We start from the raw sequence: 18,601 nt of genomic DNA, 5'->3' as shown, positions 1-18,601 counted from the left end.
GAATTTAAGATGAAGAATATCAAGATAAGGGGAAAAGTGAAAAGGAAAAAAGGGGAGAAAAGTTTTAGCGGAACCGAGTCCGATAGGGGAACAAAAAAAAAAAAAAAGAGAGATAGAGAATTAAATTAAAGAGGGGAAGTTCTGCTCAACGGAGCCCTCCCCAACACGCTCACATATAGAACTATGAAATGACAATTAAATGCTGAAGGTCTACACAGCAGTTTTAAGATCATTCAGCTAAAGTCGTAACTTAACTATAAAATAGTCAAAACTTCTATAACCTAAATTGTGAAAGTGCATTAGCGCCATTACAGTAATATACAATATATAACATTTTCCAACAATGAGTGCCCTCAGGATCACGTACGTATGTGACATGGTAACTACTTTAGGGAAAACTCAGTACAAAAAAGGGCGCCATATTATAACATTTCAACAGTAACCATCAATAAATTGTAACATTTAGGTAACACCTGAACAATATGTCCACAAATAAACAATAATTGCATACTGAATTCAATCATGCCCAGGCGGCCATTGGAGCAATGAGCTCCGGAGTTAGCAGGTTAATGTATACAGTAGGCTCTTGGTGTGAGAGTCAATTTCACTGCTGCTAGTGTAATTTACAGGGTAAAGATACCCTGTATTCTGTACTCACTGATTCCCGAGATTACAGCACTTCACGTCAGGAGGTGTCCAGTAAGCAAGATGGGTCTGGACTGTGTCTCTTCTTAGCTTGTTTGCCAGCAATCTCAGACCACAGCTATTTTTGTTGCTTTGCAGGCTGTGCCTCACTCCCTGGTGGAGAGGGCTCAGGTACTTCGGGGAGTGGTAGATCCAGTTGCTTACAAAAGCCGGGAATGTTGGCAGGATTGTGGCATTCATGATGTTTTCCATCTTTAACAACTTGTAAAGATACCGGGAATCCCCATCTATAAGGTATTTTTAGCGAGCGATGATTTGTGAGACAGGCAAATTATCTTCGAAGTTGCAGTGTTCGTATTGAAAGGTCTTGAAATATTTGGATTTTAGCACCCATAAAAGAGAAGGATGGTTGTGATCTGGCTAATTGGAAGATCTTTTCTCTGTCCCTGAAGCTCTGGAAACATACAATAATGTCTCTAGGAGGTCGATTATCCTTGGGCTTGGGTCGTAATGCACGGTGGGCTCTCTCAAGGGGGATCTCGTTAAAAACTCTTTGGTTGCCTATTGCCAATGACTGAAACAAGTTTTGTAGATGATCAGGTATGTCCTTTCTGCTTACATATTCAGGTACCCCACAAAATCGGAGGTTGTTCCTCCGTGTTCTATTTTCTATGTCGTCCGGTTTATTTTCCAGCTCCACAATCTGAGCTTGTTGCGAATCCATGAAGTGGGACATGTCTGCTATTTCTTTGGTTATTTCTTCTCTGTCTTCTTCCAATGCCTCCACTCAGTGTCCCAACTCGTTTATATCTTTTTTTTTTAAGTCTGCACACTCAGATTTGATGCAGGACTTTACTTGGTTTATAAGGCCTTCCATAGCCTTTAGGGTCACAGGTTCGTCTGCGATTTGTCAGGGCACTGCTGGAGTGGGGTACCTGAGAGATATTGAGGTGATCTGATAAGGAATCTTCGTCACTACCTGTTTGTGATACCTCCACTTTCTTTTGCCGGTCTGTACTCTTAAAAAAGGTGCTTACAGTATTGGCATTGCTGCCTGACTTTAAGTTCTTGTCCGTTTTAGCACTTCTTCGTAGCGCCATGACGCAATTTGCAATCTGGATACCCCAGATTGTGCACAGGCCTGATTTAATTGTATATGAGGGGCAGGATCAGAGCCAAGGCTGGGAGATAGCGGAACTGACTCCCAAAATAACTTGCTTTGTAATGTATTTGAGGGCCAAGATAGGGTAATATATAACTGACTATTAATAAAGCGAACTCTTGTATAGCTCTTGAGCTCTGTGGATAGGCTAGTGTTGCGTTATAGAAGGTCTGAGCAAATAATGCTTCCCAATTGTGTAATTGGGCTAAGTGCTTATATTCTGCAGAGTGAGTGCCATTATATTTTTTATTTCCTTCTACTTTCCATTACTGTCTCTCAAGCCCATACATTATACCATGTACTTGGTAACATCATTGAGAAGTCTCAGGAAGCACAGTGCAAGTCACAATTCAGTTTTAGAAAGACCACTCTGATTATTGTATTGCGTCACATGGAGACATTTAGTAGCTGGGGTATTTATATCAGAAAAAGTCTCTTGAGAGCTAAAGTAACCACTTTGGGTATAACAGTATTGTTAAATGAGTCACTGGGTAGTAAAGAGGTATTTGTGAAGGGGTATGCTGAAGATGGGTTTATCCTGTGTCAAATGAGCACCCCAAACTCTCTTACCTCCAAAATGTCGTCTTGTGGAATAAATGCATCAATCATTAAAGTCATCCTTGACATACTGATTCCGACCTGCAACAGGTATTATTGGAAGGCAGGGGTCCCTTGATTGTACTCCAGATGTTATCTGCCCCTTAATGAGCTCTATGTACAGAGAGCTTGGTGTCTCGCTATGCGAGGGCTGAAATTCAGGGGCGCCTTGTATGCGGGCTTACGCCGCGAGTCGCATCTGAGTGTCTATACACTGATTTAAGGGCACAAGCCTAGTAGCTGACAGGTCCGGTGGTGATCCTGTGTATTGTCGCCGTTCAATCAGCGCATTTGTGTCAGTTATATTCCACTTGGGAGAGGGCTCCGCAATTGCCGATTCAGGAGTTCTAGTGTGGTGCGGCCATTCCGTACACCCGCACACTCCGCCCCCTAGGGTTTTTTTCTTTTTGTGTATCATACCACAATGTTTAAAAACATGAACTAAATCCAGTTTGGGATACTTCAGGTTTTTAAAAACTACTGAACAATACAATTTAAAATGACACCAGTTTTAAATATATATATATATATATTATTTTGTTTTTGGGTGGGGTGCTAGAATATATGGAGGTCTAATCAATGTGAAAAATTTGAACAAAATTCAGATATGATTAAAAAAACTGTCCTTTAAACTATGGCTCCTCTGACCTGGAGCATGGGGTGGAGGAGGCGGCGGAAGTGGGAAAGACTGAAGTGAGGAGCCCATGGGACCCACTAGGACGGACGCTGGTTGTATTCCACCAATGTCATCTGGAAAAGAAAAGTGAGACAGGATATAATAATCTTAATATTAACTGTTATATTAAAGCCGAGTTTTATCTCCCCTTGCATCACTGCCTTTACAATTAGAAATATTAGATATATTGCATTGCACTGTGTTGTTGGTACTCAAGCAGTAGAAAGAAAAGAAAAATATTTTTTTATATAACAAGCTCTAAAGCCAAAGCTTTTCTCTGAATCACATACCATTTCAACAGATGGGAATAAGAACGGGTAAAAGGTACCTAAAAGGCTAAGACTTCTCCGAGGCGGCGGAGGCGGAGTAGGGGGATGAGAGGAGGATGACCCTCTCTGTGAGATGTCCACATCTACAAGTGATACTGTTTCACCTGCAAAAGGAAGAGGTCTGTATGTAAGTTAGCACAAATTTCTATGCATATACAAGGTTTTATTTTTTTGGTTTAGTAAGTAAATGCAGAAGCCTATACTATAGTCACACACTACAGTGCACATACCAGTGAAGAGGGGACTGAAGGAAACTGGAGAAAAGGCACTTTGGGTTCTCGTCAAACGGGGCTTCCTGTAAAAATAGAAACAATAGTAGTCTTAGCAAATAGCATACCAGAAGCATAAAACTAATCATTTGATAAAATACATTACATTTGTTTAGAACTTAGGAGACTGCGGGGGGACAATCATTGACAAATCCAGGTTCAATATTCCTAGAATTATACACCTAGCTCTCAATTTTTTAGACTGCTCTACATAGAAGTATATATAAAATCATTTGCATGGATTCTAAATAAAATGTGTAGTTAGCAAGGAAATGCCATAATTCCGAAAAAAGAAAACATTAATGACACCAAAACATTATTAGAAATTACGTTTCTTACAATTATTACATAAACATGCACACACATTCATTTAGCCAAAATAAAAAATACAAAGAAATCAACACAAACAAAACAGCCCTTCTTTAACCGTGTCGCACTGTTAGGACGTTCCATGCATTTCAGTCAGAAAATGTGCAGCGATTCTGTTGCAGGCACTTTCCCTCTAGGATCCCTCTACAGCCTGCAAAAAGTTACCCCATAAAAAGTGCAGAGTCGGCTATTTAAAAAAAAAAAGCAATAAGGAATGTCATGCAAAAGGTGAGATCTCATAAGCTATGTTCATAGACACCATTGTTGATTAATTCATCTATATATGAAACTAATGCAATTTACAGAAGTTATATTTAAAATAAAGTGAAAGTAAATCCTAGCGTTTTACAAAAGTTAGGATTGACTATTGAAACAAATAAGGGCCACTTTCATTCATGATACATGTAGAAAGCTCCTTTATTGGTTTCAACCGATCGCTGTTCTCAGCTGCTACAAAAGCCCACGGCTAAAAACGTTTTCACCTCTTACCCAATAGCCGTACGGAAAATTTGTCTCCCATGGGCGCCAAGCCGGATTTACCGCACGGCTATTGGCTAGGAGGTGAAAACATCACCTCTTAGCAAAAATATTTTTAGCCGTGGGCTGCTGTAGCAGCTAAAAACGGCGATCGATTGAAACAAATAAAAGGAGCTTTCTACATGAAGTATCTTATACTTCATGAGTGAAAGTCCCCTTTATTTGTTTCAATAGTCAATCCTAGCGTTTGTACAACGCTAAGATTTACTTTCACTTTAAAGGGACACTGAACCCAAAAATTTTCTTTCGAGATTCAGATAGAGCATGCCATTTTAAGCAACTTTCTAATTTACTCCTATTATCAAATGTTCTTCATTCTCTTGGTATCTTTATTTGAAATGCAAGAATGTAAGTTTAGATGCCGGCCCATTTTTTGGTGAACAACCTGGGTTGTTCTTGCTGATTGGTGGATAAATTCACCCACCATTAAAAAAAAAGTGCTGTCCAGAGTTCTGAACCAAATAAAATCTTAGATGCCTTCTTTTTCAAATAAAGATACAAAGAGAACAAAGAAACATTGATAATAGGAGTAAATAAGAAACTGGCTTAAAATTGCATGCTCTATCTGAATCTCGAAAGAAAATTTTTTGGTTCAGCGTCCCTTTAAGGCCCTGACCAGATACACCTCACAGACAGGATGCCTCAAACTACAAAGGAGCAGACATTTGTTTAGATAGGAAGATAGGTCACTTCAAAGTGATTTTAGCACATGGTATTCTCAGGTTTGCATTTCCTTATAAGGAGTTTCCCGTCTTTAGGAGTGGACGGTCTGCGAAAATAATGAAAGTTACACAGGTTCTCAGGGAATATAGCTCTTATCATCAAAGTGTTATTTACCCTATGCTGAGTTCAAATACACGAAGCTCAGACCTACGTCTCTATGGAAAATAGCAGGAGAAACTTTAAAAAGTATATTTAACCCTGTGTAAGCTAGAATCTATATATACGAATTTAAATCTTAAAACTTAAACTGTTCAGATGTTTCATTTGCACCTCAATATTATATAAATGTATATTTATGGATCTGGGAGATGTGTCTAAAGCCTAATATACCTTTAAATCTAAAGTGAATTAAATATAAATAATTGTATTGGTATATTTAAAATGTTTAACATTTTCTTTATTTCAGACATATGATAAAGGCCTATGTAATTTGTGCAGTGAATTATAGCATATGTTTTTATACACTCATCAATGGAGATATACTAGATATGGAATGGTAGAATTCTATTAAAATCAAATAATAGTATGACTAATTATCAACTGATATACAAATAAAGTCAAAGATACATATCTATATTGAATTACTACTAGTCCATAAAATATGATAAGTGGGAAAATATATATATATATATATATATATATATATATATATATATATATATATATATATATATATATATATATATATATATATATATATATATATATATATATATATACAGGGAGTGCAGAATTATTAGGCAAATGAGTATTTTGACCACATCATCCTCTTTATGCATGTTGTCTTACTCCAAGCTGTATAGGCTCGAAAGCCTACTACCAATTAAGCATATTAGGTGATGTGCATCTCTGTAATGAGAAGGGGTGTGGTCTAATGACATCAACACCCTATATCAGGTGTGCATAATTATTAGGCAACTTCCTTTCCTTTGGCAAAATGGGTCAAAAGAAGGACTTGACAGGCTCAGAAAAGAAAAAAAATAGTGAGATATCTTGCAGAGGGATGCAGCACTCTTAAAATTGCAAAGCTTCTGAAGCGTGATCATCGAACAATCAAGCGTTTCATTCAAAATAGTCAACAGGGTCACAAGAAGCGTGTGGAAAAACCAAGGCGCAAAATAACTGCCCATGAACTGAGAAAAGTCAAGCGTGCAGCTGCCAAGATGCCACCAGTTTGGCCATATTTCAGAGCTGCAACATCACTGGAGTGCCCAAAAGCACAAGGTGTGCAATACTCAGAGACATGGCCAAGGTAAGAAAGGCTGAAAGACGACCACCACTGAACAAGACACACAAGCTGAAACGTCAAGACTGGGCCAAGAAATATCTCAAGACTGATTTTTCTAAGGTTTTATGGACTGATGAAATGAGAGTGAGTCTTGATGGGCCAGATGGATGGGCCCGTGGCTGGATTGGTAAAGGGCAGAGAGCTCCAGTCCGACTCAGACGCCAGCAAGGTGGAGGTGGAGTACTGGTTTGGGCTGGTATCATCAAAGATGAGCTTGTGGGGCCTTTTCGGGTTGAGGATGGAGTCAAGCTCAACTCCCAGTCCTACTGCCAGTTTCTGGAAGACACCTTCTTCAAGCAGTGGTACAGGAAGAAGTCTGCATCCTTCAAGAAAAACATGATTTTCATGCAGGACAATGCTCCATCACACGCGTCCAAGTACTCCACAGCGTGGCTGGCAAGAAAGGGTATAAAAGAAGAAAATCTAATGACATGGCCTCCTTGTTCACCTGATCTGATTTGTTTTTTGTTAAGTTGCCTAATAATTATGCACAGTAAGAGTCACCTGCACACACAGATATCCCCCTAAAATAGCTATATATATATATAAATTGTAGCAAAGAAGCACTCACTGAACGGTTCCAACTGTGACAAAAAGTTTTAATTCAAACAAGTGACGTTTCGGGACAGTAACAGTCCCTTCCGATTACGATCTCCAAGACTAGGGCTATTACGATTGGTGGAATTACGATCCCCTTGTTTCACAGTTGTGTTTCTTTATTTTGTTTATAATTTTAAGGTCATTTAGCTGACTAATGTGGTTGGACTGAGGTTGCCCACCCTATTCTATTAGCAACACGGGGTTTTATGTTTTAATTGCTTTACACAACTCACTTGATACACTTGATTTGTATTATTGTTTACCATTGGTCACTGGGTAAGATATGTTATGTAAACTTGACCATGATTGGTCAAAATCGTGGGGAGGGTAGTTTGGTGCCTATTTAAGGCCTGCATTTTCACATTGTTAGTTTGTTAGAGGAAGGGACTGTTACTGTCCCGAAACGTCACTTGTTTGAATTAAAACTTTTTGTCACAGTTGGAACCGTTCAGTGAGTGCTTCTTTGCTACAATTTATTTATTATCTCACAGCACCCTGACAAGCTGCAAAAGTTGGTGAGAGTGCACTTACACCATCGCTTGAAATATATATATATACATACATACATATATACATATATACATACATATATATATATATATATACACACACACATATACACTAAGTGTACCCATGTTTAGTTTCAAAAAAATGCGTGCTCAGTTATATAAGATGAGCCATATACTGAACAGATAGTTTATTAATACTAGGTAATAATAAATATATTTCATATACATTTAAGAAAATATATTTTTCTGTAGTAGTATTTGCTAATGAAACTACATTCCGTTGCCTATTGTCTCCCCGGTGTTCAATACGAGAATTGCAACCAAAGGGTATTTAAAACTGTCAGGGGATTTAAAATTACCATATGCATTTCCAAGGGCCAATGAGAGAAGCTCAGACTAAAAAAGGCGTACCCAGAGAATTTCCATTGGGTGATTTAAAAATGAAGGTGGAAGTCGGTCACAGAAAAAAAAGACTATGCAAAGAAGGGAAAACACAAAAACACACTTTGGTTTCGGGCCTGGTTTGTAATAACCCTCTGTGTTTGTGAAACCCAGTTTGCAAAAATAACTTCACGTATGATTTTGGAAAACTCCAAACTTGAAAAAGCCAAACTCTCATACTGGTTACGTATTGTTTTATATGTTTAATGTTTTAAATCAAAAAGGTATTCTATAGCTCTAGTTAAATTGTAGCTGTGATTTGTAAGTGAAATTTGTAGTTACGGGTAGGTTTTTCATAGGCCTGTGTAGTCTATAAATAATCCTATCTAGCATCAAGCAATTTACTGTTGAGAGGAAAGGTTTTGTATTCCATATTGATAAATACATTTTTATTTACTGTGAACTCTTAAGAATTGCACATAAATTGGCTATTGTGTTGAATTGATAATTGTATCTCTGGTTAATTATTTGAAGTATTATAAGACTATTTTGGGCCAAATAGTTAAATTATATTTTTCTGGAAGTTCTATTAGATTTATTGAGATTTGGTAAAATTTGTGTTGAAATATTTGGTTATATTGTTGTTAGTAGTCCATATTTTCTTATAGGAGTAAGTGTTGCTGGTTAAATACAAATTGTTAATGTAAAATTCATGTGGGATTTTTAAGTGTTTCATTTTGAGTTAAGGTTAATTTATAGAAATTGTGTCCATACATGGGATAGATAATATCTATTGAATAGTAATCTAAATATCTCTATAGCCTGCTTTATATTTTAATATTGTATTGATACATTGATATAACTGGTCATATGTGATATTCCGCTACTACATAAATATAATCAAGGTGTATATAGAAAATGAACTGACCAGAATTTAGGAATGTTTTATTATGAGATTAAATATTAATTTTTAATAATATTGTCAAATTTATAGATATCTCAATAGTGATATTTTGGGGTACACTACAGAGATTGAACATCTTACTGGAATATATTGACAAAATTCTACTATATTAATTGTAGATATCGTTGACAATCTTATACTGCTATTAATTATTAATATTTATAATTGCAATACGTAACACGTTGGTGGCAACTGCTGCTGATAAATACACCAACATTACTGGAGGACACTCCTGAGATGTATCAACAGGAAGGACTAGTAACTATTGCCCTTCCTGCCCATCTCTATCTGGCCTCTGCATCACAGACTGCTCCAGAATCTACCATACAGAGTTAAACTTTTGATTCAAATGATTGTGTGTGTTCCTCATTTATTTTATTTTTCTATATTCCTGACTTTATGGATCCCCTGACCTTGTTCTATCCCTTTTTACTTTAAGCCAAGCCACTCTAAGGTCATAATAAATTAACTACACAAAACAACTCAATTGGTCTACCTTTTGCAATTGGTATGTCATGATAAGGTCATTTTAATACCAGAGGTGCATACTGTCTCAAAGGTGACATAGGTCCAGAAAATCAATGTGCCAAATTTCTATGTAAATGGGTAGGCCACATATTTGGCGCTGTAACTTCACGAAACCCCATAAAAACTGTACAAGGGGGGTACTGTTGTACTCATAGGACATTGCTGAACACAAACATGGGTGTTTTATAGCTGAAGGATGATGATGGAAACAGCCAAAGTGTAATGTCTGTGTGAAAAACACACTCACAAAAAAAAAAAAAAAAAACTAAATTTTTTGGCCAGGTGTTGTGACTAAGTGACTGCAAAAAAAGACAAGACATAGCCCCTTTGGAATAGCCTGGGTTGTTTACTTTTGCAAATGGTATGCCATAATGAGGTTATTTTTATTCCTGGTCTGCCATAATGTCTCAAAGGCGACATTTGCCTGGAAAATCAATTTGACAAATTTCCATGTTAATGGGCACACCCCATATTTAGCAATAGCCATATTTTGCATTTTACAACAATCAATGCAACCTTGTGTCACACTTCCCTATTTCAAATGAGAGGTGCATGCCCTCCATGTGGTGCCAGGACATTAGCTCTGAATGAGAACTGGCTATCCACACCCAAGGAGAGCTAGCTGATAAGCAGGGCTCCCACTGTTTTACAGGTGGACAGTGACTGGTCACCACAAACTAGAAACAAAAAATGCTATGTGCAGGAACATCAGTTTTACAAAAGCTATTACATTTTAAAATGTCCTCTACTAGATGCAAAGGGACAGAAAAGTATTTTACCTCACCAGATTTTGGATTTGTTCTTGTAAATTTGTTTCAATTTATGCTTGTGAGGTACATTGCTCTCCACCAATAGAACACGACTAGTAAATACAGTAGATTTGTACAATCAACAAATACATGATAAAAGGACAATATAATAGCGATTAGTCTGAACTTCAAATGAGTAGTAGATCTTTTTCGGACAAATTTCAATGCTATGTCTATATTAACTCCTCTTGTATCATGTGACAGCCACCAGGCAATCACAAATGCATATATTCTGTGAATTCTTGCACATGCTCAGTAGGAGCTGTGCACGTGTTAATGGAAGCAAATTGGAAAGTGATTTAAAATTGTATGTTCTATCTAAATCATAAAAGTTTAATTTTGACTTGAGTGTCCCTTCAAGCGACGAACACAAAATAAACGCTAGACCAGTGCTTGACAAATATGTTCAAAATCTAGGAGCCAGGCATTGTGTGTGCGTGCGGATATATAAAACAAAATATAAAATTTAAGGGCAGCACTAGTCACTTAAATTTAAGGGCAACAATACCATTGTGGTCATTACAAATATATATATATAGCTACGATTACGGCCCACGGCCGAAACATGTCAGCATTTAAATATTCACTGTAGTTTGTGTTGCATTACTTTGCTACGTACCTCCTCAGGTCCTTTTACCTTGTTTTGGATTATAATAAAGGAACCTTTTATTTAACCTGCCTGTCTACTATACAGTTCTTCGTTTTTGAGAATATATACACACAGTAATAAATATATATTTTCTTTCATGATTCAGATAGAGCATGAAAGTTTTAGCAACTTTCTAATTTACTCCTATTATCAATTTTTCTTTGTTCACTTGATTTTAAAAGCAGGAATGTAAATCTTATCAGCCAGCGCATTTTAAGGTTCAGCAACTTGGATAGCGCGTGCTTATTGGAGGCTTACATTTACCCACCAGTAAGCAAGCATAAACCAGGTTCTCAACCAAAAATGGTCAGGCTCCTATGCATCACATTCCTGCTTTTTAAATAAAGATAGCAAGAGAACAAAGAAAAAATTAATATAGAAAGTTGCTAAAATTGCAAAACTTTTAATGTATACACTTAAAAACAAATTACAAAGTAAATAGAATATGATTAAAATAACCACGAGTTAAATGCAAATCATGAAAAATGTGTAGCGAAGAGTCAGTTAACAAAGCAGCATTATGGCAACCATATTCTAAAACAAACTTTTAATATAAATAGATTTACTGCATATACACTCTACTAAGGAGACTTTCCGTACAATTATTAACACTATGATTGCATGAATTCCCAATAAGTTAGGACCATGAAATGGGCGCAACATACAGTAGAGAACAAAAAAATAACCAGAATTTAGAAATCCTGTAACCCCTAAACATGCTCCTCACAAACACTTTGGTCTTGGCTCAAGCCTGATGCGCCTGTCACCAAAAAGAAATTTCTCAAGTGTCTGGTATATGATTATTTTTATGTAATCATTTATTAATTTTAAATCATGTGGGGGAGTGGGGGGGGGGGGAATCCTCCAACACAATTAAGGTTGGGGGAAGGTTACCTGAAGTGTTAACCAAACAATTAGGAGATCTTCTGTATATAATTAAAAGGTTCCCAATATACTTTTCTGTTACCCTTTAATAAAACTTAGCTCCTTTCCACAACAGCATACTGAGGTAGGATCAGGAGAGTGCATGCAAGTATGGGTCTAGACCAGTGTTTCCCAGACCTTTAAAGGGACACTGAACCCAAATTTTTCTTTCATGATTCAGATAGAGCATGAAATTTTAAGCAACTTTCTAATTTACTCCTATTATCAAATTTTCTTCATTCTCTTGGTATCTTTATTTGAAATGCAAGAATGTAAGTTTAGATGCCGGCCCATTTTTGGTTAACAACCTGGGTTGTCCTTGCCGATTGGTGGATACAATCATCCACCAATAAAAAAGTGCTGTCCAAAGTTCTGAATAAAAAAAAAGCTTAGATGCCTTCTGTTTCAAATAAAGATGGGGGAGTGGGGGGGAGGGGGAATCCTCCAACACAATTAAGGTTGGGGGAAGGTTACCTGAAGTGTTAACCAAACAATTAGGAGATCTTCTGTATATAATTAAAAGGTTCCCAATATACTTTTCTGTTACCCTTTAATAAAACTTAGCTCCTTTCCACAACAGCATACTGAGGTAGGATCAGGAGAGTGCATGCAAGTATGGGTCTAGACCAGTGTTTCCCAGACCTTTAAAGGGACACTGAACCCAAATTTTTCTTTCATGATTCAGATAGAGCATGAAATTTTAAGCAACTTTCTAATTTACTCCTATTATCAAATTTTCTTCATTCTCTTGGTATCTTTATTTGAAATGCAAGAATGTAAGTTTAGATGCCGGCCCATTTTTGGTGAACAACCTGGGTTGTCCTTGCTGATTGGTGGATACAATCATCCACCAATAAAAAAGTGCTGTCCAAAGTTCTGAATAAAAAAAAGCTTAGATGCCTTCTGTTTCAAATAAAGATAGCAAGAGAACCAAGAAAAATGATAATAGGAGTAAATTAGAAAGTTGCTTAAAATTGCATGCTCTATCTGAATCACGAAAGAAAAAATTTGGGCTCAGTGTTCCTTTAAAAAGCCTTATATTCATTATATCTTAACTAGAGCTGATTATTTGACCTGTGCTCTAGCTAATATATAATGAATATCTGGCATGTTAAGGGTCCTAAGGAATGGGTTCGGAAAACGTTGATCTAGATAGTGGTTCCAATATGTATTATGAACTGTGTTAAGGAAACCTAGGCAATATAGGTGACTTGCAGAAAAATCTTTCCAGTTGGTTATTCTATAAACGCAAAAAAAAAAAAAAACACGCAACACCATTTTCTAAAACCAGTTTGCATACCACAAGACAGTTCATGTTGATTGTTAAAAGGGACATGAAACATTTTTTCCTTTCATGGATTCAGATACAGCAAGCAATTTTAAAAATCTTTCTAAATTACTTTTGTAATCAAATTTGCTTACTTTGCTTGGCATCCTTTGTTGAATGAGCAGTAATGAACTACTGGGAGTTCGCTAAAAACAGCCACCAATAAGCAGCTAGCTCCCTTTACTGCATTTTTACGCCTGAGCCTATGCTTTTCAACAAAGGTTACCAGAAGAACAAAGCTAGTTAAGAGATAGAAACTGCAAAGCTTTTAAAAATGGCATGCACTATCTGAATCATGAAAGTTTAATTTTGGAATTTGCATGCTGTTCCTTTAAATCAATATAGCAATCAAGTAAATTTCTCATTATGGTTTTCACAAACTCAATATATTGCAGACTTTAAAGGGATATGAAACAATTTTTTCTTTCATGATTCAGACAGAGCATGCAATTTTAAGCAACTTTCTAATTTACTCCTATTATCAATTTTTCTTTGTTCGCGTGGTATGCTTTGTTTAATGAGCAGCAATCCACTACTGGTTGTTGACAGAACACATGTGTGAGCCAATGACAATCAGTAAATATATATGCAGCCACCAATCAGCAGCTAGAACCTAGGTTCTTTGCTGCTCCTGAGCTTTCCAAGATAAACCTTTCAGCAAAGGATAACAAGAAAAAGAAAGCAAATTAAATACTAGAAGTAAATTGGAAAAATGTTTAAAATTGTATTCTCTATCTGTATCATGAAAGAAACATTATGGGTTTCATTTTATTTTAACCTGAGAATGAAATCCCTTCTCTCTAAATGTAATGGTTTAGTGATAAATAAGACATTAAAACTATGTTCTTTTTCTAATGAATCCATGCCATATAATGATGCTGACAGAAACAATACTAAGATGGGTATAGAGAAAACACTAGAGCCAGAAAGTCACTACTCATTTTTTTTTTTTAACTTCTGGCTCATAACCCTTGTGATTATTACTACATACAAATCTGATATTGTTACAGATGTTGCAAAAAATAAAAATAATAATCGTGGTTTAAAGGGACATAGAACCCAAAAATTTTCTCTTTCATGATTCAGATAGAGAATACAATTTTTAATAACTTTCCAGTTTACTTTTATTATTTAATTTGCTTCCTTCTCTTGTTATCCTTTGCTGAAAGCTTTATCTAGGCAAGCTTAGGAGCAGCAGAGAACCTAGGTTCTAGCTGTTGATCGGTGGCTGAGCTAGATAGATATATATATATATATATATATATATATATATATATATATATCTATCTCTCATATCGATTGTGATTGGCTCACCCATGTGTTCAGTTAGAAACCATTAGTGCGATGCTGCTCTTTCAACAAATGATACAAAGAGAATGAAACAGATTAGATAACAGAAGTAAATTAAAAAGTTGTTTAAAAACTGTATTCTCTATCTGAATCATGAAAGAAAATGTTTTTGTTTCATGTCCCTTTAAGTTTCCTATAAATTTGACAATGCGCATTGCAATATTCCTTCAATACACTGTTAATGTTTGTTACATACTCACAGTGTCACTTGATGAGGCCAGAAAAGAAACTGAGCCCAAGTGTCTGGTGCAAAACAAAGAGCAGAAACCATTAAAAGCAAAAAGTATATTATTTATGTTACTGAATCTAAACATGCCTCAGGCAGGCACGTGCTCATTAAGTCAACTGCTTTCTGCCTTACGTAGCAACTGTTTTGTACATGTGAAAGTGTCTTAATTACTATATACAGTGTTGTCATTAGATGAAACAGGCCAAAAAGGACAAAACGTCCCAGAGATACAAATGGGAAAAGGACAGCTGCTTTAAAAATGTTCCAAGCAAACAATATACTGGACTACATCCAACAGAAGGGTTAATTGCATTATGTAAAAGGTAAAAACCAATATGGAAACAGGTTGGTTACTAATTATTTTAACTTAAAAGAAACTCAAAATTTAATTCCTAATAAATAAAAAAAAATACATTGTAATGTACAATCATTTTTGTTTCCTTTTGCTGCAAAACAAATATGTATCCTGCAAAGTGCTACAAATTGAGTGAATACTCTACATAGTGACTGCTTAGAACAGTGCAAAAACTAGTTTATAGCTAGTCCTATCTGGTCAGAATACAAGGAACGCTAATAAACACACTCTCAGTGGCGTCACTAGGGGGGGGCGGGCCGCACCCAGGTGACACCCTCCAGGGGGTGACACCAAAAAAAAAAAAAAAAAAAAATTTTTTTTTTTTTTTTTTTTTTACATTTTATTGAAATTCAAAGAAATACAATGTTGAGATGCATAGATTATTTTATTAGAGGCTGGCATTTGTGAACATTAGTGGGACTGGGGAAGTTGTAGACACACAATTTTTTTGCCCCTTGAGCCAGTGCTGCAATTTCAACAAATAGTTTTCCCGGCTGCTTTTGCTTGTTTGTACTTTGCTCCTCCCCTGCCCAATTTCACTATGAATGTTGTGGGAGTGCCGTGGGGTTTGCAAAGTTGCGCTGCTAGCCTAAACCTGCCTGCCTATCTGTGCTCACTGCTCAGTGACACACGGCCCAGGGCTGTGCACTGACAGACTTGGAACAGAGTCAGAGAGCAGAATTTTCATAGTTTGTGCGCCTAAACCTTTTCTTCAGTGATTTATTTTAGAGTGCTCTGTTTATCTTTCATTTGATGTTCTGCTGAGCCAGGGAGCAGCTCTAGGCATGAGCTTCATAATTAATGCAGTGCAGTTTACATATTTTGTATGTGTGTGTGTCTGAGTTTTTGTGTGTCTCAGTGTTTTTGTGTGTGTGTTTTTGTGTGTGTGTCTGAGTGTGTTTCCGAGTGTTTGTGTGTGCATCTGAGTATGTTTTTAAGTGTGTCTGAGTGTTTGTATGTGTGTATGCCTGTGTTTTTGTGTGTGTCTGCTTTCTGGGGGGGGGGGGGGGGTGACACCATGACTTACCGCACCGGGTGACACCAACCCTAGTGACGCCACTGCACACTCTGCAAATAATGTGCAGTTATGAAATAAGGTAAATGGCTTTAAACATTTATTTAGGGTTCATGTAGATAAATATCATGGTAAGGCAAATTACCATGATTCTGAAACAGAATTCCCCCCATGAATGCTTTAGATATTTTTGTCCACTATTGGCAATCACAAGGTATGGTGAAAGATACAAAATTAAACCTAATCTGTTTAAAGAAATAAACGGCTCCACTATGTGACTGATATTGTCTGTGACAAACATTTCCAACCACTGCACAGCTATTAACCTTTACAAGTAAATATGACTTATGTCTTCAGTTTCTGTATCTGTTAGTAGTTTTTTAAACTTATTACAATAGACACCCTATTATCAGCAATAATATACTCTGAAGCTGTGAATTTACCAATTAATAGGAGTGTGTTTAAAGACATATTGTTATAAGCATACTAATTTTAGTAATCCAGAACACTGCTGCTTATGCTCTGAAATACATTATGCACAACTCAGATTTGTCAATATTGGTGATATCCTGAATGCATGAAAACAGAACTTAAAAGGGACATAAAACATTTTGGGATAGAGACAAAATAATATATGTACTTTAATTACTTTTCCTGCAAATTTATACTGCAGTGTCTCAACATTAACCCTTTCTTTTTTAGTTTCTGAATTGTAGAGCTCTAACTCCCCCCACACATTTCCTTTTATGGCTGTAGCTATAGCCACCTTTGTTTTGGTAAAATGCATTAGTGAATAGGGATTATCTGCTGGAGCATGCCTAGTAGCTGTGAACTCAATTGAAATACAATGCCTCTGTCTAAACACTGATAAGGGGGGTGGAGTTAGCTGCTCCAGACATCACAGCTTTGTAACTAATTTTCCATATTTTTGAAAATTAATTTTAAAATACTTGCCAGCATTTGTAATTAATTAGCCCTTTTAGGATATGCACAGATCTCAACCGGTTTTATGACACTTTATATAGTAAACTTTAGCTTATCAAATGCTATATATGTAATCTTAGCCATTTAAAAAGTATGTGTACTTTTTTTTTTTTTAAATTAAGGGAAAAAAACCTCTCTCTGTGAAACGGTTAAATCAGTGCTTATAGTAATGTTTCTATAATTAACAATGTTATACCGGCCCTCTGGGATTTTCTTTTTTTTTCTTCTGACAACTCCAATGAACATCCAATCAGTTTGTGTGTGTCATATGACACTCTTGAAGTCCAGCCCTTTGAAAGCCCTTAGGAAGCCTATGTACAAAATGGGTGGGACTGCTCTCTATATCACAGCCCAGTCAAAAGAGGAAACGAAAGGGCGGAGAAAGAGAAGATACCAAGAAGGATTATAAATCTTTTATTATAAAATATATACTGTATACATATAATTTTAAAACATAATTATGTGATTTTGCTTGTATACTAATATATTCTTTCTTGCAATATTCTTAATATTTGAAATTTATCATCACTAATAAATAGGAGGCACCATGGTATCTTAAAATTGGTGGACACATATTACGGATGGACATACTAACTGTATTTTAGGATAACCTATTCCAATGTTATCTTATTTTTGATTACTGTACAATAGGGTACACTATTTCCATTTAATAAATAGTTACATTGTTTTAACTTATTTCTGAATTATATATCATTTTAGTTGTATTAGTTTTTTTTCCTTTTTTGGAGCTCCCTAGGCAGATTTATATTCCTTTATATTAGGTTCTTTATGTGGACTTATTTGGGAGCTTGTCACCAAATACAAGTGTAGGCGCTGTAATAACCCCTTCACACCTATCTTAAAAATGACCTTGATACCAAGGTCTGATCACTGCAATCATAATGCAATACAGCTGTAACCCATGTATTAAATAAACACAGACAGGGACACAGTACTGTAAAATTGTTTCCCCTTAAAATATGTTTCCAATGACTCATTATGCTAGCTGCAGAGTTTAAAATGAATGAGATATCGCTCCTTTAGGTATATATTTGTATATGAAATTGGTCTGCGAATTGATGCCATAAACCAATCAAATGGCCCAAGCCTACATAGATAGCAGTACTTTACACAAAATCACCCTGATCTTATATCTCACTGTATACTCAGATACCAATAATTAGAGAAGACAATGGAAAATGAACATTTTAGTATATTTCTGTCCCACACCCAAACGTGAGTGTAATTTCTTCTAAACCTTCTAGTTTACATAGCGTTACTATAATTTCCCAAATAGGTGGGAATACAATAGGCAAATACAGTTATTTCAAATGATAAAATAAAGGTAAATGAGGAAAAGTTAAAGTGTAAAGTAATATAAA

At 36.1% G+C, this 18,601-nt stretch overlaps 1 protein-coding gene across 2 annotated transcripts in view; it reads right to left on the bottom strand.

The window, feature by feature from the left end:
• SOCS7 (suppressor of cytokine signaling 7) overlaps positions 1-18,601 on the bottom strand; it is a 133,947-nt gene that overhangs the window by 104,722 nt on the left and 10,624 nt on the right. The window contains exons 2-4 of one of the 2 annotated variants that reach the window (XM_053697704.1): positions 3,640-3,704; positions 3,409-3,513; positions 3,053-3,154 (exon numbers count right to left, since the gene is read on the bottom strand). In XM_053697704.1, the coding sequence (XP_053553679.1) occupies positions 3,053-3,154; positions 3,409-3,513; positions 3,640-3,704 (272 nt within the window). The remainder of the gene's footprint in view (positions 1-3,052; positions 3,155-3,408; positions 3,514-3,639; positions 3,705-18,601) is intronic. The other variant, XM_053697710.1, reaches the window with a different exon arrangement.

This window comes from Bombina bombina, chromosome 1 (genome assembly GCF_027579735.1).
Source record: "Bombina bombina isolate aBomBom1 chromosome 1, aBomBom1.pri, whole genome shotgun sequence".
Taxonomy (NCBI): Eukaryota; Metazoa; Chordata; class Amphibia; order Anura; family Bombinatoridae; genus Bombina; species Bombina bombina.
This window is presented reverse-complemented; position numbering and strand designations above follow the sequence as displayed.